Source organism: Sinocyclocheilus grahami, unplaced genomic scaffold, assembly GCF_001515645.1.
Source record: "Sinocyclocheilus grahami isolate Dianchi unplaced genomic scaffold, SAMN03320097.WGS_v1.1 scaffold515.1, whole genome shotgun sequence".
Lineage (NCBI taxonomy): Eukaryota > Metazoa > Chordata > Actinopteri > Cypriniformes > Cyprinidae > Sinocyclocheilus > Sinocyclocheilus grahami.
The window spans coordinates 720,256-746,136 of record NW_015505694.1 but is presented as its reverse complement, the minus strand read 5'-3'; the positions used below and the strand labels follow the sequence as shown (position 1 = coordinate 746,136).

Genomic DNA, 25,881 nt, shown 5'->3' with positions numbered 1-25,881 from the left:
TCCTTAAAGAGCCAATTAGGCAGGTGTAGACATGTTTTAGGATAAAATAATTTAAATGAGGACAGGGCAGCAGGGACAAATAATCATATTCCTGCATCTTTGTCTTCCTCACAGAGCGTAATGCACTGCACTTGACCACAATTTGAGCAAAAAGCAGAATAAATTCACTTGGGGAAGAATAAATTAAATAAATAAAAATATTACAGCAAAGTGTTCGGAATAAAATAGCATTCATATTTAACATGGCTGAGGTATAAACTGAATAATGTCATTACCATTTAGGCATAAAAGCAGCTGTAGAAAATATTAAACCTGATGATTATCTAGAGTTGAACAAGCTTCATTTGTGTTTGCTCCCGTTTAATAAAGAAGCAGTATTTCAATCAGAAATGTATTCATTCTCAAGGACAATTTTTGCAAAATGATATAAACTACTCATGGTGGAACTTTTAAATTCTAAACACACCTTATTGTTCATGAAGGCCTTGAGGCACTGAATGAGTTTATGCTGGTTCTTCTTGTCAATGTTCTCTTGCCTGAGGGAAAGAAAATCAGTGAGTACAGAGAAAGATAAGAGTTTGTGATTGAGCAATCCAAAAGCACTGAAGAAAGGGAATTTCTTAAGATGACGACGTCAGAAAGTCCAGCATAACTTACTGTTTCTTGTCAAGAAGCCTCTCCAGCACATCCAAAAGCAGCCCGAGACCATCATGGCCAAAGTTATTCACCCAGCTAAAAACAGGAAGAGACAGGCAAAGAACTGCATTAGAATACATAAACCCACCAACAATTACACTGCGAACAAGTTCATTACAGGTTAGAAAAGTTTGGTTTTGAAGATGAGCTGGGTTACACCACTCCATTGTTTTTCAACTCTCTCAAAACAGTGAGATTTTTCTCAGCTTTTTTCCCCCACATCTATATTACTGACAAACAGCACAGGTCATTGTGGCACCTGCAGCATCATATACAAAATGAGTCATTCTCGGTCTCTCAGAAAATGTCACATGTGACAAGAACATGAAACAATTGCATTATTCCGTTCCCCACATTTCTGTTGGTGGCTTAATGTGAAGAAATTTCCACATATGTATGACCAGATGGAATTCTGGAGGAAAGAATAAAATATTTATGCATCAGAAGAGATATTTAGCTGGATTATTTCACTGAATTAAAAGTCATTAAAACAGTTTTCTTTGGAAGACAATTTGTATGTCTTTGTACTAAAACACTCACAGTTAAAAGTCAACACTTACATTTGCCACTTTTTAAAGATTCTGAGCCCTGGATTTATGTGATTAACACACTTCCGCAAACAGATTCACCTAAGAATGCCGCATTGAAAATGAAGTGAAGGCAAATGCAAATGAAATAACTCTTTGTGTGCGGTGCCTTAAGGCAACTTTTGCAGGCCATGCACTCAAACAGGAAGATAAAGCAATGCATGGGAGATAACAGTAAAACTGATAATGGATTGTGTTAGATAATTGGCTATAAAACACAATGTATCTGGAGACATTAAATGATCTGGGGGGATAAGAATAGGGAGAGAGAAAGAAAGAGTGAGAGAGCTAAGCAGCATGTGATCGCATTTAGAGTATGTCATTAACATCACTTGTTCTTAGCTCCAGATTGTCAATAAACCTAAATACATGGGGCAATTTGTTGCAATAAAGGACCATAAGTCAATGAGTTATTCCTTTCTTTTTGATAATCATAGTGCACAATGCAACATGCATATTAAAGTCATTTGTATAAACCAATATGGTCACACAGGACCCTCAATTAGGGGTGATGCCTGCAGCCTAGGGTAGTTTAAGGCGGCTAAAATGCACTTTTTTACAGATCTGCAATTAAATTAGTCTAAAATTACAAAGACTGAGGCTCACCATGCCATTACTCAAAATTCATTAACGACCCACCAAACTCAATTTGAAACTTATTACCATTTGCTGTACAGTACATTATAATGGCCTGATTTGTTAATAAAACATAGCAGTATAATGTGCAAAACTTGTACCCATCTGTTTACAGGGGGCTTGTCGTTTATTGTTTCCAATTTTGTCTCATCGCTTTCCAACTGTCTCTTATAAGAAAAAGCACAGTTTGAGGTCTTTGATGAAAAATAAGAGCTTTGTGCGCAACCTTACCTAGCCTTGAAATATAAAAGCAGTGCTGCTGCTGTGGAGGTGGCCAGTAGAAATGAGGGATTTAAGAACAACGTGGTTGAGTGCATCTAATTCACTTAAAACAACAGTGTGGGTTATGGATTCAATCTGCAGCAGATGAGTGTTGAAAACATCTGAGGTAGTGTGGTAAGACCCAGTGAAACCTTAGCCAGCATTGACACTGTACATCTGTGGTCATGTCACTTAACAAGAGCAACAAAACTCTAACCACACTCAACCTAAATTTCCAAGCAAACAAGATTTTATAGTTATGCATTGCAGTAGACAATACTGAATGTAACTGTTCAGGCAATTTGTAAGACAACCTGAAAAGGAAAATTCACTAAGCAAAAAAATGTAATAAAAATTTAATAAAAATTATATATACAGTGGGTACGGAAAGTATTCAGACCCCCTTAAATTTTTCACTCTTTGTTATATTGCAGCCATTTGCTAAAATCATTTAGGTTAATTTTTTTTCCTCATTAATGTACACACAGCACCCCATATTGACAGAAAAACACAGAATTGTTGACATTTTTGCAGATTTATTAAAAAAGAAAAACTGAAATATCACATGGTCCTAAGTATTCAGACCCTTTGCTGTGACACTCATATATTTAACTCAGGTGCTGTCCATTTCTTCTGATCATCCTTGAGATGGTTCTACACCTTCATTTGAGTCCAGCTGTGTTTGATTATACTGATTGGACTTGATTAGGAAAGCCACACACCTGTCTATATAAGACCTTACAGCTCACAGAGCATGTCAGAGCAAATGAGAATCATGAGGTCAAAGGAACTGCCTGAAGAGCTCAGAGACAGAACTGTGGCAAGGCACAGATCTGGCCAAATATAAGGGGGTCTGAATACTTTCTGTACCCACTGTGTATATATATATATATATATATATATATATATATATATAAATAATGGGCTTTTTAAATAACAGTTTTAAATTTATGAGTAATATAGGATAGGCGTTTAACACAAATATTAATGCACAAATAATACAATTCTTGTCAATAGTAATTTTTATATTATGGTCGATATTACAATTCTACACTACTGTCAAAATAAATAAATAAATACAATCTTTGTAATTGATAAAAGCGCATTCAGGCATCAAAACATTATAATGTGTAGAGATTAGAGATTATAATGGTAGAGATTTTGTACTATAGTCTGTAACACGGTTACACACCCACGTGACGTTGCTGTGCTACGTGGTCATGAAAACGTATCATTTGCATGAGTTTTTAAGCATTGCAGTTTAAAAACAAGTGATTTTAAGCAATTGAAATGCATTCAGCAGTGAAAGAGTACTCATTTCGCTATAAGCACTTGCTGTCTGAGAGACTGCTTCTGAGCGCTGTCAAAGAGGGGCACGCACGTGAACACGGTGCTCATAGAGCACGGGAGTATTCAATGCAGTTATTTTTACCGTTTTATAGGCCTTGAATGGTTAAATGAACACATGATAAATGATTATATTGTCTGCTCGGTGGACGGACAGATCAAATAATTGTAATATTGATTCTGCTACAGTTAATTCGAAGATATAATCTAAATATTTATTATGAATCATAACCAGTTATAATTCGTCATAAATATTCCCCTTTTTAGAGCTAATAAATAATAATAAACGTTACACACTTGTATGTGGCAAAATGCCGTCTTTGCAAGTATCCTCGTAAACACAGTAATATAAGTCTTAAGTGAAAGCACATGTCTAAAGAGAAAGAAAACACATATGCAACAGTATATTGGATCCGGGCAGCTCTTAAAGTGACAGCAGTCTAATATCCCTGCTGTCTGTCATTCATGTTAATAAAACAACAAAAGAGAGAAAATCTATCACTGCTCTTGACTAAATCACTTTTGTAAAATGCATAAGACGTTTTACACAGTGAAGAATATGCAGTGTGTTTATACATTTGATTACTTTATACAATGTAGCATTTCTCATTTATTTATTTTCCTGTAGTTTTTCTGTCCTATTGCTTGTAATTAGTTTCTTATTCTTATTTAATCACTGTTTACTTGTCTTCAGTGAGCTTGAGTTTGTTTAGACTAGTATTAGTTTTTTTTGTGATATTGACACTAATACCAATAATTACGTAATTTCTATGATATCAAAAAAATTGATATAATAAAGACCTTACTTAAAGTAAAAATAACTATATTGTGATATATATTATTACTGTTAAATGAAATTAGTCATATTGTGATGTAAGATTTTGGTCATATCACACACCCCTATTTTTTATATATATATAAGTTGTGTTGTATTTTTTAAAAGCATGTTTCAAAATTTATGTTTGAATTATGATTTTGTGTAATTTATATTGCAGAACTAATCATGAAAGTATCTTCAAGCAATGTTAAGCAAATTTAATTCATAAATCCAAAAAATGTATTCTAAAAACTTTAGAAATTCCTGAGAGAATCATGGCTCGAAAACGTTCATTTTCTTCCAGGTTTTAGGACTACAAATTGAACAGCTCTATAAACTTGTAATGCAGATCGTTCAAATTCAAATTAAGAAATCAGATTAAGCTATGCTCATACCACTAACAAGCATGAAAATGAAAGGAAATCGCTCTTTCAAAAGATAACTATGCCAGTAAAAGATGATTGAATTTAAGACACCCGCATGGAGTGCTATCAGATGTTTTCTCTCAGCAGTTAGAGGCATCATGCATCAGTTTAACACGTTCAAGATTCATTAAGCATCTTCACTTGTCTTTCTGTCTGCCTGCAAGTCAATCTTAGATTACCTGTAAACCCCTGAGTAAACAATGCATCATTTCCTGTCAAATCAGCTCATCAGTGACCTACCCACACTCTGCGGCGTGGATCCAACGATTTGATTTAGACTTATTCATGAAATATTGATTGGTATAATCCTGGAGTTAAGCGGCAACAAAGCCAGCAGAGTTACTTGACATGAGTAAATATATTTTCTGGGTTAAATGAAACATGCATGGCCTGTTAAAGTATACATATTTATAACAATAATTGTTCCATACACATACTGCTAAACTATCAATAAACTGAACACTCTTAACCTTTCAGAGCATAACTCTTAAATAAATACATAAACACTGTTGTCTCTGTGATGGTGAAATATTTGTGTTTACTGTAGCAATGACAAAATATTATTGCCAATTAAATTAAATGAAAAAAAAACTGCAACAGTTGTGACAATACAAGTTGTAGTGCAATCGTACAGTAATTAGGTTTGACATTCAATTTGCAATCACAGAGACATTATACTGCTTATCATGAACATCACATAATAAATTGCAACTGCATGTGAAAAATCATTAATGATCATCAGCAGGGGTGTATTGTATAACACCACTTGACGCTATAAAAGTCAGTTAACTGCCTTACGATAACCACAGGTTATTCCTCTGACCACGTGCCTTTATTTTCAGAACCCTCTAATGTCAACCAAAAGCCTGGCTGACATTGTTATTGCACTTGAAGAAGCTCTAGAGTGGTGTGTCATTGAGAACACTCTATGAGAGCAATGCCTTTCAAATTGTATTAGAGCTAAGCCATGGACCGTCTCATTCGGCTGCTCGTGGCCTATTCAGCACTGCTCTATTCCACTCGAGGCACTCTGCTCCTAGCAACAAATTGCTCTCAACATTTCAACCCACCACCGAGCACCAGAACAGTTAGTCACTGACTAAATATTGCAACTGAGGCCTTTATGCTGTTCATGACAATGTCCATCACTCTGAGTGATGCTGAAATCACAGGGAGGCTCAAGGCAAGCCTGAGAAGAGATTGACTTACACGGTATAAGTGAAGTATCTTTGTAATGTCAGGAATGTGAGTGAGTGAGTGAGTGAAAGAAATGTACCAAACATAAAACAGACGGCAGGCTATTAAGCACATTCATGCTTAAAGGCCGTGATATACTTGAAGAACCAGATGAGAGGTCAAAATAAGCATGCAACGAAGATTAGACTGAAAAAAGAGCAACACATTTTAATCAACAGAGTAATAAAAAAAAAAAATAGGACAAAAGATCCACTAGTATGAGCTAGCTACTTAGTAACCACAACATTTCAAATTAGTTATATTTTTTGTAACGTTTCCAGACAGTTCTTCATTCTGCTCTAATGAAGACATTATTTTCTGCTCTGCTGTTTATCCCATGACTGTTATTTTGATGACAAGGCAAAAGTTTGCTTATCACTCCCCTCCCTCCGTTGTGATCCGTCTCTTCAAATGAATATGCCAGTGAAAAGTCGCAATTATCTGTGCTAGGTAGTGAGTGATAGAGAGGTAAAAAGGGAATGGAAAAAAATGCTTGGCTGATTTAATCACAATTGTGAAGTGGACAGACACGGGCAGCCTGTGTTCTCACATAGCCTTTTGCAGATGCATGACAGATATTGGGTTTGAGCGTTAAACGGGGACTGAACCCAGTGGCACGCTCGAAGAACAATATCCCTGGTGTCAGCGTTCTGTGATGTGCCTGCCAGACACTTTAGAAGGAAGCCACTGTGGCAAGAACCTGCTCCATTTAAAAGAGCCGCTGTTCCCTCTAATGGCATTTGGATCCCAGCAGGAGTCTCCATACAGCCACAATGACTGCACATCAATGCCAGCTCTACTTCTCTCTGGAATTGTAGGCTGTGAATATAGGGTCATGATAACAAAGAAAAAGTGGAAGGTCGCAAAAGTGTGTGAGTACATGAGAAAGGAGGGAGCAGCAGCAGGATTAAACCCATTTAAAGGTGTTGGGAATTTGCTTAAGTGATGACTGATCAAGTGCATTAAATAAATACAATGCTTAGAAAGGCTTCATTGATAAGCGGGTTTCCAGAAGACAGAATGTACAAAAAAAGGCTCTTAAAAGTGTATAAAGTATATAAAGTAAATACAAACATATATAAAAACAAAACAAATACATACGTTTTGCTATTGCTTTTTTTGTAAATTGACTTTTTCCTGTCTGCTGCCTTTGACGTCACAGCTCAGGATTGTCGCTAATGCAAACGGATAGCTTTCTCCAGATATTAAAAACCTCCTTGTCCATGTCTCCCGGTCTTCCTTCAACACTTTCTCACATTAATGTGCAATCATTTTAATGATCATTTTAATCATTTTTGTGTTAGTGCGAATCAAATCAGAGCTTCATTTCCTGTGTGCTAAAACGTCCGCTTGAGCTATAAGGGAGCTGACCTGATCTGAGCCACACGGGACAGTTTAACTCAATTCACCAGAGGCCATAAATATTTTAGACTTAAGTTCAAACATCTGGTATTATTGATCTGGAGGTGAAGTATGTCAGAGAGCGGGCAGACAGGGACAAGGGAATCAGTCATGACAGTCACCTCGCATGCTAATGGATTAGGGATTCCCTCGTTCAGAAGTCAATGGCGGCGTGTGTGTGTGTGTGTGTGTGCTCACAGCAGCTTTTCACACTGCCAAAGGACTGATGTGGGCTGTCACTCAGAAACAAGTAGGTCACCTGCTCCTCAATCTCCTGACCCAAATAACTCAAAAACATCAGATACACAGTGTGCTAGAGGAAAAATAAACCTAAAAATACTCTAATATGGAGCACTAACATACATAATCTATTTATATCACACTGTCATGGAATTACGGATTTGTAATACTTGCACTGAAAATAAAAAACAGACAAATTAAATCCATATTAGTCAGATTACTCTATCGCAGTATGTAATATCAGTGCGAGACAAGCCCCCAAAAACCATAAAAGGTGAGAAGGCTTGACAAAACAATTAATAACAAGAGAGGATGCAGTGAAAATCACAGACAGCCCAAAGATATTGAATTTAGCGTGGCAGAATACTAATTTTCCCCTTGTACCTGTGCAATACCATTTCTCACTTAAATCAATATGCAATTCAAATCAGATATCTGAATTATGTATGCCTTGCTGCAGGGCTCCACAGATATGGCTAGCTTTGAGGTTAACAGATGGTGGCATAAAATGAAATGGGCATCCCGCTTAAAATATACCCAGTCACGAAGGACATCAGGATTGGTGGGTTCCTTTACTGCTTCAGATAAAGCTCTTCTGTAGTGGCAGATGTGACCACTGCTTCTATTAGACACTCTATAACACAGTCTCAGGTACACTGGCTCGCACAAACACAAAAAGCTTGACAGGGCGTGCAGGGCTATGATGGCTAAATGCGTGATCAATAATAGGGCTGCACGATAATCTCCATCATGTGCGTGCTTTCACATGGAGCAGCATTCACATGGAGCAGCATTTACTACACAGAGTAATTGCTATATTTTGCGCAGCTTGTCAGTGAACAACGGCTCTGTGTAGTAAATGCTGCTCCATGTGAAAACCGGCTTTACTGGCAAGATGCGCATTAAATATCGCATGCGATTTATTGTGCAGCCCTAATCAATAATCTTCACAAAGAAAATACAGCATCTATTTTTACAGACAGCTTAATCACAGTGGCAGAAGTGAAGTGACATGTGGCCAAGTATGGTGACCCATACTCGGAATTAGTGCTCTGCACCCATCCAAAGTGCACACATACAGCAGTGAACACACATACCATGAACACACACCCGGAGCAGTGGGCAGCCATTTTTTGCTGCGGCGCCCGGGGAGCAGTTGGGGGTTCGGTGCCTTGCTCAAGGGCACCTCAGTCATGGTATTGAAGGTGGAGAGAGCGCTGTACATTCACTCCCCCCACCTACAATCCCTGCTGGTAAGTCGAAGACTTGGGGAAATTCAGAAGACTGAATAAGAAAAAGTCCAATCAAACTCTGGGTCTTACATAGTGCTAAACAACATAATTAGTAAGTAGCATATATTTGCACAAATGAAGGCCAGAAATAACTTTACTTATGAACTTATTAAAATAAAAACACTGCAGAAAACAGTTGTTAAAAATGGTTACTTTCTTCATTAGGCCAAAATGAATGAGTTGAAAACATCAAATCTCACATCGTAGCTGTGCAAGTATGAATTGATTATTTGTCCGACTTCAGTCCTTTATTTCTCCTTGACACGGACTGGCTCAGGGGAGCTGATCCAGAGCCTGAGGGCCAGAACTAGGTTTCTAATAACATTTGCAGTCTGGAGAGAGCGAGAGAGAGAGAGAGCAGAAACTAGTCGCACAGCACAGGAAAAATTACCTTAGCAGAGCGCTACAAACTCAGCCTCACTCTGTTGCCACGACGATGTAGACAATTTATTTCACAGACCAACAAGTGAAGTTTTGATAACTTTCTCGGGGTAACTCAACATACAGTAGCTCTAAAAATGTTTGAAGTTTTACCTCAAAAGACTGTAGCCTGTCTGCTTCAACTCTTCTGACTTTGACAGTGAGGAAAGTACATCTCAGGCCCACAAAGTAAAAGATGATCAACAGACATCATCCAGACAGTTATTTCCCAATTTGATTATACATTATTAATCAAAGTTGTCTTCGGACATCTTCTGAAATTTCGGAAAGAAATTTAAAATTGCTTACAGTGCCCTCCAAAAGTTCTAAATGCAAAAATGCAAACAAACAACAAAATCCTCCTTTTTCCACCCTCTTTATTACATCATAACAGCAATATGAAACCATTTGCAACGGTGATGCCTGATTACCGGAGAATAGGTTTCTTTGTTTATTATTATTATTTTTTTTTTTTTCTGGAATTTAGATTATCGGGTCAGCACGTCTTCACAGATTTACTGGTCAACAGTAGTGTTGTTATTTTTAAATCATTACTATAATATAATTATAATTACTATAAAACTATAAAAATAAGTTTTCATTAATTCATTAAAGTCCCTGTAAAGTCAATTCTGAGAATTGTTTCTGAATGCATTATAAATGTTACAAATGTGTTGCTGAAACACATTACAAAGACTGTGAACTATGTAGTACTGAATAGTGGAGTTAGACCTTTAAACAGTTTTTCACCAATTCTGTGTTCAGGATTTTTTGGGCAGGGCTAAAAAGGGGGTTCGATGACACACTGGAGCCCCCGAGCCATGGACCCTCCCCTAACACTGTAACTAGAGCACATTTCCATCAGTTAAACCAGCTCAATCGTGAGTTGTCAGTACCGTTAGTAACACACAGCCTACACAGTTTGCTAGCTAGCTATGCCTTTGTCACTGAAATGCATATTTCCTGATTGCGATAACATACAAAACAGCTCAGTGTCCTTATTTAAATTTCCTAATAATGAATATATCAAAAAGTTTTGAATTAATTTTGTGACGAGCCACCTTGATGGAGAGCTGAGGATCACCACCAAAACCCGCCTCTGCAGTGATCATTTTACACTGGATAAATGTTTAAACTTTCATCGGAGACAACTGGGATTTACTGATAATGGGGCCGAACCGCCTATTTCCCACCTCGGCCTTCATCCTCCCGTCCGGACACGCCCCCAGCATTTGAGAGCAGAGGATACCGCCCATTTTTTTCAAGATTTTGATCACTTATTTTACTTACTTGGCGGATTTTTTTCATCATTCAAATTTGGCTGAGTGGTTAATAATAATTGTTTTCTGTGGTGTAACAAATCAGGGACTTTAAAGAAGCTGAAATAAAATAAAAATGTATATTTACATATTAAGTTTAACTTAAAATTTGAAATATTGCATTAGCAACTGAAATAAAATACGTTTTAAAATTACTAAAACTGAAATAATTACAAATTAAAGCTAAATAGATATAAAAAGTAATAAAAAATAACAAACGCAAATAGCAAAAGGACTAAAACTAAAATAAAAATCAAAAACGAAAAATAAAAATAAAAGCTAATTCAAAAGTACTGTATATTAATAGTACTAAAATACCATTGATTGATAGCTAATTAAGGTTAGTATATAACAGATGAATTAGAACAAAGTTTAGAGAGGGCTTTGATGCATGATTTGTTTTTATTATTTATTAACATAGTTTGTGTTGTCCCTTATGCAATCCATAAAAGTATAAAGATTTATGCTGACATTGTCAAAAACCCAACTTTGCCTAGGGCATTTCCAAACTTTTGGCAGGCACTGAATCATTGTTATTTCTCTCTTCTCATCCACCATCTTATATACACACACGCACACAGTGCATTATGGGACTGCCTAATAAGGATGCATTTTTGCCTAATTTATTATGCTGTCTCCTTGCCTCTTTGGAAGCAGCATAATTAAGATGCTTACATTTTGGAATGGACAGAAGCCCTGATGCCTTAAATGCTTCCTCCTTACACATTCACTGGGTTTTGGAACAGAGCAATAGATTCCCATCATACAAGTGGATGTGCACTTCTAAGCAGTCTGGTGCTTAAAAGAACACACATCGTGACACCTGGAGTGTGATTGTTTCATAGTCTACCATCCGGTGCTCATTCAAAGCCTCGAGTAGGGCTATAGCCTTCAGGATCTAAGGCTGAACGGATTCCTGTTAAAGGAGTATCAAATCTTCAAAGGCACTAATAAGCCCATTACCCTCCCGCACATGTGTCCACGGGCACTCAGCGAAGGACGGCCGCATAGGCAGAATGATGGATTCACAGGCTCTGTGGGGTGGCTGGTTGTGTCAGCACATCTTCACTCCAATCCACATCTCTGCTTCCTCAGGCTCATGTCCCACACTGCTAACTACAACACAAGGCTAGCTTACATTCAAACCCTACACTGCAAAATAAATAAGTACTACTACTAAGAAAAAACCTCTAGGGAAAAATGCAGCAGCTCCACCATGAAGATTTGGACATAATGAAAAGTTGGAGCCAAGTTCAGGTTTGTCTTATTTTCTCTGCTTCATATCTTTGAGCCTGCAGATTCAATACGGAAGTCACAGCTGGGATTTAAAGTGGAGTGTAAAAGCAGAGAGTGTAATACCGAGGGCTTAGCACAAGAAAGTGAAAAGTCAGGCCCTTTAGATGTTCAGGAGAGTGCAATGGGGCCATGTCGCGGACGAAACGTGAATTCCTATTGGTGGTGCATTGATGAAGAATCAGCATAGTCTGTACACCACTGGAGATCTCTCATTGCTCGTCTATGTGCGGAAGCGCAAGAGCCATCGGAGCTGTTGGAATGGATGACAAAGCTGGAGGGTTTTATGCATGAGTGGGTGTTAAGAAAGTACTGGATTACTTCTTGCATTGTAATATTGTTTCGGCACTACATTGCACGCCTGTGGCACTGTTTGTACAGCTGTATCAGAAAGAAATAAAAACTGAGCGAACGAAAGCATGAGAGCGAAAATGGCTGTCATTAGTTACAGTGCATATTAACTCTACATAAATGAGGAAATAAGACCCAATGACTATCTGTTAGTCTGCATTTTGGAAAGTCTAAGAATTCAGAGTTAATGAAACAAGACTACAAGTGTGAGAGAATGATGTATATATACTGAGAAGCAGCCAGAAGATGAAGAAGTGATTTTAGTCAACCAAAATGAGCTGTGGAGGATTGGGAGAAAAACATATATAAAAATGAGGGGAAGTGTGGGGTGGGGGTGGAGAAGCAAAGTCAAATGTTGAAGGAAGATGCTGTATCCGCCCCGAGCACAGCCATCTGTGTAGAGATGTGTGAGGCTGTGAGCTCCACACCTGTGAGGGATTACTGGGAAATGAGAGTCTTCTCCAGCCTAACAGCCACCTGGATGGCCAAACAAGTGCTCAGCCCAAACAATTAAACTATTACATAAACAAAGGCCAACCAATGAGAGGAGATAAGCAGACAGTGACAGGAGCTCAGCTCTTCTTACTCACACCTATATTCTGATTGATCAATGTACAAAGCATATTTGATTATTGAATTGTTTTTAACAATTATTTTAGTCATTTTAGAGTTCTAGGGTTTATGAAATTGCATTGTCATGGTGACATTAATTTTTTATTCATTTTCATGTTGTCGATTGACCTTAACTTGAATTGATCACAGAATATTATTTTCTAATATTTAAGGACAGAAATCTGAGAGAGATAATATCAGCCTGAGCCACATGACTTTCTTTATGCACATTCACATCGTATCTGTTTTTTTTTTCTATACTACTTCAGTACATCCCAAATGTCCCAAAAAGATGGCAATGGAAACCTGAAACATGAACAGTCAAAACAGAGCATGTTTTTCAGGATAATCCATACAGAACAACAATTTATATAATTCATAGATTTGTCCTATGACAAAATTAAAGCGAAATTCAACAGACTTGCAAAGCAACAGTCTGCAATTTTTAGAATTCCATTCCATTAAAGGCAACACTTATTTAAATAAATGTGATAATTTTACCATTTTACATCCATGAATAAACTGTCATTAACCCCATTTCGGCACTCCTGTGAGTGGAGTTTGATTATTATGGAACAGAACATGTTGCAGGAATCATGACTTAAAAGGAATTCACACACTAACATATTTCTTGCAGAGGACAGAGATAAGGTGTGAACAGACTCATGAGTAATTGCACCTTGGCAAAGTGAAGGAACTTGGGGTCATTTTCATCACAAATTAATTTCTCATTCAGCACATACTATGCCTTTACGTCCAAACATTTAAAACTTGCACATAGTCTATTTGAAAAAAAAAGACCAACCCTTTCAGGAGAAATTGGTTGGGTCCCATTTGATCTAAACTTTAAGCAGAGACCTAACTTTCTCTCTTTAGTGTGGGATGGAAAAAGTCTAGTTATTTTTTTATTCTTGATCTAAAGAAACTACTCTTACAGTATGCAATACCCTACCTCAAACTGTCTTTAGATGGTTCTTGCAAATGTAATAAAGCTGAAACTGCACATGAAACTGTCCACTTATACAGCAGTGCATTAAGTTATTGTCACTGGGGCGAATGCCTCAACTACATAAACCCAGAACACTGTAAAGGTTACATTAACACAGTATTCAGCACACTGGCGGATATTGTGTTTTGTGATCAGTAATAATTAGCTCCACTCATATTAACTGTAATGTAAGCACGCTTATGAGAAGCTTGAGTATTCCCTCAGTGTGGTTAAAAGACAAACAAAAAAAATAGATAGACTGGGGTATAAGGTGAATGATATTAGCACGTTGAACATCTCCATGCATTACGTCACCCCAGGGTGCTTCTCTCTGAGCAAGACATGACCTTCAGTGGGTGAGTGAGACACCAGTCGGCACCCTTCTCTGAATGCGTACTCTCAAGTTCAGCCATTTGCAAAAGCCTGGAGGGTGGTCCTGGCCTCGCCGGCCCCTCAGCGCAAACTGCCCTTTTACAGAGAGGAAGTGCTGACGCCACTCGTCTTCAGCCAGCAAGTCTGATCTTTACAAACAACCTGTCCTCATGGGGGTACGAAGTGTGGGCTTCTCAAAGAACAGCGTTCTGTATCCATTTCCCATGATTAATGGCTAACAGTGGCGTAAATAATTGGATGCACGGGGCCCCGACAGCACACTGTGATGATCTGATAAAGACAACAGAACTAGATGCCATCCCTTCATTTAATTAGGGCAATAACAAGAGATTACCTTGAGGCGCAGTGTTCTACAACTCACATTCTAGATTATGTGTTCTGTGACAGGAAAACAATAGCAAAGTCATTCGGGTGTTTGTGTTCCTTTGACTCACTGCACTGTACCTCCATCTGGTGAGAAGGGCAGGGGCGTCTATTAATTGCTTTCCAGTGCAAAACACATCTGTTGAGAGCACGGCGCGTAATGCCATCGGATCAAATGCCGGTTCTGCTCAGGTCCTTTCTCCCACAGTGCAACGGTGGACCTAAAGAGATCGTCTGCCTGCCAGTTGTGTGATGACCACTTTATATGCTGCGCTCACTGATTCACATTAAGAGCCATCTCTCAGACAGTGCTCCGGTAAATAATTGAGAGAGTCTGCTGTCATATAGTGTTCCTCTGCGCTACTGGGACCAAATTAAATTTGAAAATCCCGTCCATGAGAGGGGAGGTGATACAACTTTCTGGGAGAGCAGGCTGGGGGAACTGAGATGGGTCTTATTATGAATGAATGAATGAATGGATGTGTAACGCCTGGATTAATCAGACACACAATTATTTGTTATATTTAACAAATAATCCAACAGACCCCCTCACCCAACAACCAGACTGGGTGCCAGGATGTCTGTGAACAACACCCCAGACCACTGGTCACCATGGAAACCAGGACACCTCAGCCAGACCAGATAAACTTTAGGACCTAATGGCATGTCGAGAGATTCTTCCTCTTACTTAATTCCGTCTGAATCAGACAATATGCTGCCTACTAGAAAATGACTCCTTTCATTAATTCATATACAAACCTTTCTTTGACCTTTCTATCATGCATATCCCAAGGTCACTGTGTGTATTATTACTGTTCTTGTATATTGACTTTTGTATTGTATACCGTTTTATGCATGCTTATGATAGAACCACTAGTTAATGCAACCTCACCTATAACATGTTTGGTATCTACAAATTTGTATTTTGATGATCTAAATGAGAGTGTATATGTTGATACCAATGCAACATATTAGTCTACGTCCACACAAAGCCAGAGCTTTTTTTACCCCCTCGTCTCAAGAAATATCTGCGTCCACACGAAACCACAAAACCGAAACAAAACGATGGTAGTATACATGCCAGACCAGTATGTGGCACTGTAATTATGCCATAGAAATACACTAAAAATGGAGAAGACGACTTGGACTATGCGCATAAACCTTGCGTGCGGTATACAAACGAACATGGAACAATGCATTTATTAATCTGTGTTAATGTTAGTTAATAAAAAGACAATCATTCAGTGTTTGTTCATGTTTATGTTGCTGTTACGTGATGTAGCGGTGTCTGACTAGAGGAGAGACGTGGGCTGATGACGTCATAGTTTCAGAAAATATACGGATTTGCCATCCACATGAAAACGAAAGGGCGGCGTTTTCAGATTTATCCACTCTGGGACCCGGCTAAAAAAAATATCGGTTTCACTCTCCCAAAACGCCGGATCCGTGTGGACGAAACGCTTATACGATACAAAATGTATGCGTATACAGCTAAACGCATCTCCGTGTGTACGGGGCATTAGTGTTCTATGAATCTTTAATAGTTTTTGCATCAACACCCAATCCAGTTACATATGCAAAATACCATGTTCGAATACAAAGAGTTGTAAACTTCCCCTCTGAAAGTTTAAGTCACCATTGGCTCATTGACCCCCTGGAGATGTGATCTCAATAGAAGTTAAAAGGCCTCACATCAGCGACCTCTCTCTTCTCTGGCACTCTTACCTCCTTGCCTCTCGGACATCCAGGGGTGCGTTTCCCAAAAGCATTGTTAGCCAACTATGGTCGCAAGTTCCGTCGTTACCAACATAGTTCAACGATTCGGTGTTTCCCGAAACCATAGTTCAAACGAACATTCGCAAACAGCATCACAAACTTACGTGGTAGGAACTACAGCTCTCGACCTGTGGTTAGAAGCATAGTTTCTTGTTAGTAAGCGATATGAGCTTAAATAAATATGCTCTTGGGCACAATATGCAAGCTAACATGCAGTACAATCTATATATTCCATTCAATCTAAATATAAATGCATTTTAATCTATGTATTTTTGTGCGTCCTCTAAAAGCGCCGTTTTTGAAGAGTGCACATGTGTATGTCGTATGTATGACGTAAGAGGGAACCCCGAATGACAGGGAACAAAAAATAATAAATTAGTTATCAGGTGCCATGATCAATACAGCAGCATCTTAGAGATGTCTAATCGGTTAAATAGCAGAAGTTATTCCTCCACCACATGCGTGTGACGTCATTAACAATGGCCCTATGTTGTTGAACTAATGTGGTTCAAACTACGGAGATGCGACCATGTTCTGGAAACAGTCGTAACTAGCTAGTTTGTTTCAACAACAATGCATCGTACTATGGTGATTAATCAGCGAGTTACGTCATTGTACGGGAAACGCACCCAAGTCCGACCACGACACACGGGGCCAGCAAGCCATACTGCAACTTTTCACCTGGGAGAAAACTCGCCTAATCACCACTAAGTCAGAATAACATCTTTGGAGGTCATCACTCTTCAAACCTGGAAGAACGTGATCGCAATTCCAATACCACCAAACCTTCAAACCATCAAAACCTTCATCTGAGACTGCATCCAGACACTCGTTCAACAGCCAAGGCAATGCAAGTATCATACATTTAACTAAACGAAACAGATGTTTCATCCACTTTAACTCCCCTTTGTATGTATGTATAAGTGTGCGTGTATGTTTTTTTTACTTTTGTGTTACTGTTTTGTGTTAGTGTTTAGTTAATAAAACCTTATTTTTAGTTATTAACCTTTAATTCATAAAATTACATGAGTTTCTGATTCTGTCACTGCTTGTGGATAATGTCCCTTTAATGATTCCTGATCTTGTTACATGCTCTAATGCACTAGTACAGTAAGAAAGTTATTTTCTATGGCTTGATATGAAATTACACTGAATGTTCGCTAGACAAACTGATTAGTTGATGGTAATATTAATAATACTGTTACTACTGGCAGCTGATATAAATAATTGCAATTAATTATAACTAATTGTAATTATTTATATACATTTCCCTTTCGAGATAATTTGCTACAAATGAATAAGAGATAAAAAAAAATTGACAGAAATGGCCAGGGGAGGCTGAGAGAAATGCTACATTATTTTAAGTACTACATTAGGCATGATCAGAACTGATTAAAAAAAGCAAGTGGAAAACGATAGGATACACACTTTAGTGGACTTGAAAGCAAAGGCATCTGATCTTGTAGTGGTGGTTGGTGTGCTTATTAACATTTCAGAGAATGGCTGGCTGTCTGAAGTGTTAAAAAAAGGATTTCCTATCTATTAGAGCTTAATAGATAGAGAGGAGGAGATGACAGGGTCGGGTTTAAAGTGGCTGGTGGATACACTCATTTAGCCGGCCCATACTATGGGCTACGCTCATTTAACCAGAATTGGGGATCCATACGGACCAAAGGTTAAAGGACTCATTGACAGATTTCCAATTAGTATCCTGAAAGAAATCCTCCAAGATTGCCACATGCAGACAGGAAAATGAGGTTTAACTTTTTGTTTCACAGTGAGGAGATGGTTGGAGGTGGCTGAAGTGTTGAAGTTTCTCATCAGAATCTGGTTGCAGAAGGAAAGACTGGAATGGTTAGTGCTGTGGACAGTCTGTAAGAAATGACTGACTGACCTGACGGGGTTGCTGGTCAAGGACACGCGCAGGGACTCCAGGCAGTTGAGCAGTTTGTCTTCGGAGATGCCTGAGCGCAGCTCGTGCACGTACTCCTGTGATGAGAGCGTACACTCGTGCTTGCTGTTCCTCAGTCCACCCTGTGGGAACAAGACACATTAAGGGATCAGCCACTGCACCGCTGCGCTTTACACCCTGCTAGGCCTGTCACACGTTAATTACAACATCTGTATTAGACTTGATCATCACTGGAGTCCATGAGCCTCCTAAGAAAGCTTTCTCTGCTGCTACTTGCAATCTCTGACTTCAAACGGCTTCTAGAAGATATGTTTTTCATCATTATTTTGACAATAAATGAGCAAAAGCATTGGAATCCTCATCACTTGTAAAGAGGCAGAAAATAGTAGGAGGGGGAAGTAGTTACCAACACCTGATTTTTGGAAGAGGCAGCACCCCTGTGCTCCCAGCTGTATCCAAGTCTCCAGCAGGTGAGAATGATTACTAACACTCCATAACTGCAGACTCACTTCCTCCCTAAATCAGCAGACTGCCCACCAACAGCACTGACTGACACGGTGCTACCAGCTAGACTAATCAGCAGGAGCTGCCTCATGCTAATTCTACACACACACACACACACACACACACACACACAGAGTAATTGGAAATGCTCCCACACACAATATAAAAACAGCAGCATAAAAGTGCTTATTAAAATGCTATATTTTTGTGCTGATATGGTATTGTTGAGATTCAGGAGTTAGGCACTCAATGGCTATTTTCACAATAGCAGCAGAATACAGCTATCGGTCATGTTGGGGAGCATGTCATTTCTGTCTCTAATTTACATGGTCGAGCTCGACTTTTGATGTTTGATGTTAAATTAAGTTTCATGATTTTAATTAATTAGACAAGCTTTATGATTAATAAAATTTAATTTAACCATTAAAAAAAGGAGTCCAGCCCCCCCCCCCAAAAAGCTGTAAACCTAGGGGAAACACTGAAATATAATTCATGTGTTCGTACACAGTTGTTTTATGAAGAGGGACAGCCATGTTATACAAACAAAGTAACTTTGTACAGCACATCCCATATGAATTAACTGCATGCTTTTGTGAAATGTGCTCATAACATGGTAAAAATTGACCAACAGCAATAATTTGCACATAGGTTCAAATTAATTGTGACACTGCAAGGCTTTTTTATTAAAAACTTATTAAAAACAAATTAATTGATTTAAAACTGCAGAGACTGTTAATCAGAATCCAATCAAATGTTTCACACAGTAAACTGAAAAAAGAAATTCTCATTTGAAAGCGGTTGCAAACATCATCACTGTAAGTAAACACAACTGTTCCTAAAATTTCTAAAAAGCATTCCCTATTACTGTAACCTCTTCAGTTACTATTCATTTTAGAACAGAATTAATATGTAAATGAAATTACATTAATTTGGTAACATTATTTACTGAAACCACACAAAAACAAAGCAAAACAAAACAAACAAACAAATAAATATTCAATAAAATATTTAAAAATTAATTAAAATATTATATATTTTTAACACATAGATGGCATTTCTCACAACTTCTATGAGAAGGGAATGACTTTCTCTCCATAAATGTGTTTGATCCACTCATGTATGTTGCTGTATGCACAGGACACAGGTCATTCCCTGACTGTGTGTGCATCTCATACACTGCTGTAATACATGCTCTACCCACAATCCCTCACTTATGAGTAAACCTTTGCACATACATAAGCTACATGTTTTATTTGGCTTATTCCTTTACTTTGTGATTCAGCTGTTTGTTTGTACAGATAAAAGCCTTTAAACAAGCACAGGCGTATAAAAAACATCATTATGAACAGGAAACAGATAAAATACTAAGAATAAATCTATTTAGTGACGGTGGGATGTCTTACCATCCCCTTCTACCTATATAACTAGGCCTAGGTGGATTTATTCATGACGCTCGCGCATACCAAAATCAATTTCTGAGCAAGCTGCCAAGCTTATGGGTTTTTGTGAATACTTTCTTTACTCTCATGCATTAGACAGACAGAGTGAAGATTGTCAATCTGTTACCTCCACTGCACCCCTTGGGCAAAAGAATCGAAAGTGTGCCATGGTTTCCACTTTTTAAATACCACATTATTCTTGTCATTTTACTCAGGTTTATTTCATTTTTATATATATATTTTTTCACAGTTGTGTTCTCTCTTATCCAAGTCATCCATGTGTTTCTTTTTCTTTTGAAGCTGTTTTCCATCTGTATGTTCTGAAAACAACAACCTGCCAAACGAGGCAGAGGAAAAAGGCGGCGGCGGCGGCGAAGCGCAGGGTGGGCTGTCAAAGTCACCCGTGTAGACGGAGGGATGAATTAATGCAGACAGAGAAGTATGTAGGGTAGTATGGAGTGAGTATTAGTGGTTTCTTCCCCTGTACGAATGTGCTTTAATGTCATCGTCCCAGGATGTGGCTTCCCCAGCAGGCAAGCTGCACTAATAGGCAGTCTTGGAGGAATAAACAGGGCATCTTTGTGACGGAGTCCCATTTCTGCTCTGTCGAGGCGTAGTGAAGAAACTCCAACACGGGCGGCAGCGCTGGTTTATATAGCAACAGGAAAATAAATGAGCCATTACTATAGGCAAGTAGGGGGATGCAATGGGGAGACATTGTACGTGTTGAGTCTGCAGAACATGTAAACATAGCCGACAGCACAGTGATTTACTCTGGTGCGATCAGCAGGTGTTAGTATTAGGTTTTAAGCAGTTGGTAAAATGTAGGCGGAGGTTTAGAACGACATGACGGGTTGTTGTTGCAATAAAAGCAGCCTTGATGTTGACTGGCAGCTGTGAATCTGCACTGACCTTGTGTATCCTGGTACCATAATTTGTGTGAATATGATGTTCAAAAAGAAGATATGCTCTGCAGAGTTCTTGCATGCTTCCTTAAAAAAAAGTGAGATCTAACTACTCTTTAAATTGATGCGAACCCACTTAGTCCATTTTCACTCACTCACGCACTCTCTCTCTCTCTCGGAGGATAAAAATGAGTCTTTTTCCCCAAACACATCTGAGGCGCTCAGGTTGAAGCTCTTTCAGCTCTTTCTTCTCAGGCAGGGCCTCATACTTGAATTTGTCTTGATCTGAATCCAACTAAAGATCACTTGGTTCATCTGCCTCTATAGTTCAGATGAGGGATTCCAAGGGACCAGATATGACTGGTGTGCTTATACCTGCCTGATAGAAGTAATGCTGTGTGTGTACGAGAGAGGTTATTACTGTCTCTAGTAACTGTAGTTGCCCCAGGCTCTTTCCAGACCTGCTGCAGACAGCTATCGCAGATTCACTGAACCATATCAAATCACTGCTCTCTGTCTCAATATGAGAGGAACCATAGGATGGCTGCGCAACTATGACCTATCTTTATATTATTCAGAATATCCTTGGGTTGGAAAAGCAAAGGCACTTGTAACTTTTCTGTTCTGTATAACACGTTCTTCTCATTCTTATGAGTATGCATAATTAAATAACCAACACAGACTATTTTTGAGATAGCAATGGTCTAACAATTTCCCAGAACACTTAGCAACCACATGGCAAAGGTCCTGCTCAAGCACAACGCCCTATAGCATCAACAACACCACTCTAAAATTTAGTGTCAATACACTGACACACAAAATCCCTTGGATTATGAGTATTGCAAGCAGATTAAGTTTGCAACAAAAATTACATGATGAAAAGCAGGGGCGAAAGTGCTCTCTGCATTTCTTTCCTTGCCAAAAACAGGCAGAATCCTCAATCTAACCCACTCTAGAAAGAAAGACTTTCACTACCCATTGACCTTTACCACTGGAAACCAAAGACAGGCCATAATATGCTGCTTAATGACCCTGGCCAGCTCAATCCGTTGGGATGATATCAACATTACACCAGACCACACTAATCATGCCGACAGCCACATACACTAGTTCACTGTAATTGGGTTTCTGCTGTTGGCTGAAGAGAACATGGGGGAATGGTCTGTGTGCGGGCACACGGCACATAGAAAGAGAGAAAAAGAGAGACAGAGATAAGGAGGAGAGACCGACCAGCAGATTGGTTGAGTGCTGGAGAGATAAAGAGAAGAAAAACAGATAGACTTGGAAAGGAAGGGAGAGACAGGAGAGAGAATCAGAGCTCGGTGAAAAGACCAATACAGTCCCTTTGACCAAGCCCAAAGTGTTCATCTCCGAGTCTTATTGAATCCTTATTTGTCATTAACAACATTTCCTGCCAGAAACAATAGTGCAGGGAACAAGTGCATTACTCCAGTGGGCCGGTCAATTTCACTTTGGTATAGGGACACAGGCTGGCTATGAGTGTGTATGTGTATGTATGTGTGTGTGTGTTTCTTCCTGACTGTGATACGGCCTTGGCACGATCTAATGTGAGAGAGTGCAACTATCGCAAAAGGGCCGGCTGCGTTCCTCTGCACCTATGCATCCTACACCCATTGATAATGAGACCGCAGCAAACTGACAGGCTGCATGGGGACCAGCCACTGTTTACTATAAGGGGGACATTGACAGTTTTTTCAGGATTATCTGATTAATAGAAAGTTCAAAATAATTTATTTGAAGTAGGATATTTTTGTAACACAGCTAATCTACTGTTCTTTCCTATTTCTATGGAAACAGCCCTTTTTTGCAATGACTTCCTAAATTATGTCATTATCCAGCACTGTGTGCACAGGATGCTCCAGAGTAATCTGGGTCCAGATCTGGATCTAGATCGGCAGATGTGCGTCTGTTTGCAGTCAGATATGCGCGGAGAGAGCATGATCACGAGCTGATGGAGAAGTGCGATAGCAGTGCGTCACACGTTGTGGATGTAATTTTTCTCTGCGTGAGGTCACCGCAGCGGAATAATTCTGTTAAATTACGGTTCGTAAGAGAGTGTCACTTTAATAGGGAGTAAAAAGATAACCTGCTGCCGATACCCCTATGACTCTATCTCTTCCACACTTCACATGACCTTGTCGAATATCTCAGTGACAGCGGTAAGGGATAAGAGTAAGAGAAGCGGTTATCATCAGCGTGCACCCATGAGCATGACCGTCAGGCGCACACACAACAACAGGATGTGACTTAACTCAAACAGCAAAAAACTACTACAGCAAAACTCCATGGAGAGAGCCGATATGCACACTATGAAACAGCGGGACCTTGAAATAATCTTTTGTGCATTCAATGTCTTGTGTGAATTAAATTATATTAATATTCGGAGCCCTCCATAAACACCCAAAATGATTGGTGATAATGGGGTTTTTAATTACCTCTTCTTTGTACATGATTATTGAAAATTACTGGAGTGCCCCACTGATCTTTTTGAAAAATAATACAGATATAATTGGTGCAATTAGTACACATGAAGCCATATCAAAGCCAAGTGGTTGCAAATGTTTTATTCCATAATATACTGCTCATTAGTGCATGACTGACAGCTTTACAGAGGGGGAGCCAGCACCTTCTCCATAGGAAAACAACCAAACCTACAAAAAAGGAGCTTACAAGGAAAACACACATAAACAAAAAAGCATCCCACTCTCTGAAGTTTCCAGAGTCTCTCTGGTCTGAAAGGTCAGCTGAAAGCTGAATCATTCGAGATACACGGACAATAGCACCCATAGAAAGACCCTGAGGACATCCCCTGCTACTCAGTGATAAGTCTTTTGATGTGTCCAGGGAGCTGCACTCACTCGGTTATTTCCAATCAAGACATGCAGCGTTGCACTTTCTCTCTTCTTAAGAACACACAGGAGTGGCATCTCACAGGGAACGCAGTCTACGTTGTCGTAAAGGAGAAGAGCTACCCTGCTTACGGAATAGCTAACTACTCATTTATCACCTCAGGAATCATGGGGAGATGTTGAGATATTTAAGGGAATGTTCTGTGTTCAAAACTAATTAAGCACTACCACAGCATCTGCAATATGCTTTGTTTGACTCACCCCTAAGACAAATATGTTAAAAAAAATTTAATACAAATGTGTTTTTTTAACTACAATGTGTATTGTGAACAACCACTCAGTACGTACGTGCATCATTTCACGACAGGTATCACAAAACTTTTTTGTTTTAACTATGCATAAAAATAATTCGTTCATAAGAGTTGATTCACTAAAAAAAGACTGTTCATAAGAGTCATTTAATCAAGAACCGAACTATGCTGGACACACTGTATATTTATAATTCACTAAAAATATAATAATAATAAATAATAAATAATAAATAATAAATAATTATTTGTTCATGAATCAGAATACAGTGATCAGGCTGTATGCTTTTTTTCTCACTAAAATGAACAGGTTCATAAGAGTCATTTGATTATTAATCGGACTACGCTAGTCTCACTATATAACTTCTGATTTACTAAAAATAACTGGTTCATAGGAGTCATCTGTTCATGAATCACACTATGCCAGTTGCTCTGCATGCTTCTGATTTACTAAAAAGAACCAGTTTGTAAAAGGTCATGAATCAGACTACACTGGTTATGCTGTTAGTTTTTGATGAACTTTCTTGTAATGTGCTTTATATTGAATGTCTAAAGGACAAGGTATTGCACTGGAATAAAGGTTAAATACACATGATTTAAAAGAACAGCAAGAAGATCTAAATATTATAAATAAATGTAAAGATATGAGCTCCATATTTCTGCTCTTAAACCCTCTGGAATGCCACAGACTTTCACTGTAAGTGCATCACAGTAAATGTGATTTTTGTTTGTTTACTCATTTAAACTCCAGAACAAGATAACATGACACAAATACTGCAAATTTCTGTTGAACCTGGAATACTCCTTTACATGCATCCGCTTCTGAGCTCCAGTCATGCAGCGTTTCACCCAGTTACAACCACTTAGCTGACTCAACACTACCAGTGTGTTGTGTCACTTTAAAATGGAAACCATCCAACGGCAAATCACTTCACATCCTCCGCCTGCACATTACAGCACTGATGCTCACTCTATTGAAAGCACACTGTACAGCACAGGCAGGTGAGTAAGACCTAGATAAAAACAATGCAAAAGCACAGCACTTACAAAACTATCTGAATCACAATTCTCTGTTCAAGGGGAAAGACAGGTCTCAGGCATGAAGCCAAGTTATTTGAGGATGGCAAACAAAGTAACGGTTATGTGTTGATTAAAGAAGGAGCCCTGAAAGGCTTCATGCAACAGCAGGTGGCACAGCATGATGAGATTACAGCATTAGAAGATTTTCTCCCATCATTCCAATGCAAACACAGATTATAATACCCTGTACATTCAGTTTAATAGGCCCTTATTCACCAAGGCTTCAGGGACCAAGACGGGCAGAATGCAGAAGAATGGTAGGTCAAATAAGGACGGCTGACCCAAGACTACCCAAGGGTCAGCAAAGGTCTGGTCAGAAAAAAAGCAAAGAGTTATTATTGACTGGAATGTCATGAACTTAGCAATTTAGTCAAATTGTACGCTATAAGATTCTATAGAATGACCTTGTG

General features: G+C 38.8%; 1 protein-coding gene across 1 annotated transcript in view; it reads right to left on the bottom strand.

Annotated features, from left to right (window-relative positions):
- LOC107554827 (protein diaphanous homolog 2-like) overlaps positions 1-25,881 on the bottom strand; it is a 187,513-nt gene that overhangs the window by 40,532 nt on the left and 121,100 nt on the right. Inside the window, exons 7-9 of the mRNA XM_016237458.1 lie at positions 18,348-18,487; positions 658-732; positions 467-536 (exon numbers count right to left, since the gene is read on the bottom strand). Coding sequence (XP_016092944.1) covers positions 467-536; positions 658-732; positions 18,348-18,487 — 285 coding nt within the window. The remainder of the gene's footprint in view (positions 1-466; positions 537-657; positions 733-18,347; positions 18,488-25,881) is intronic.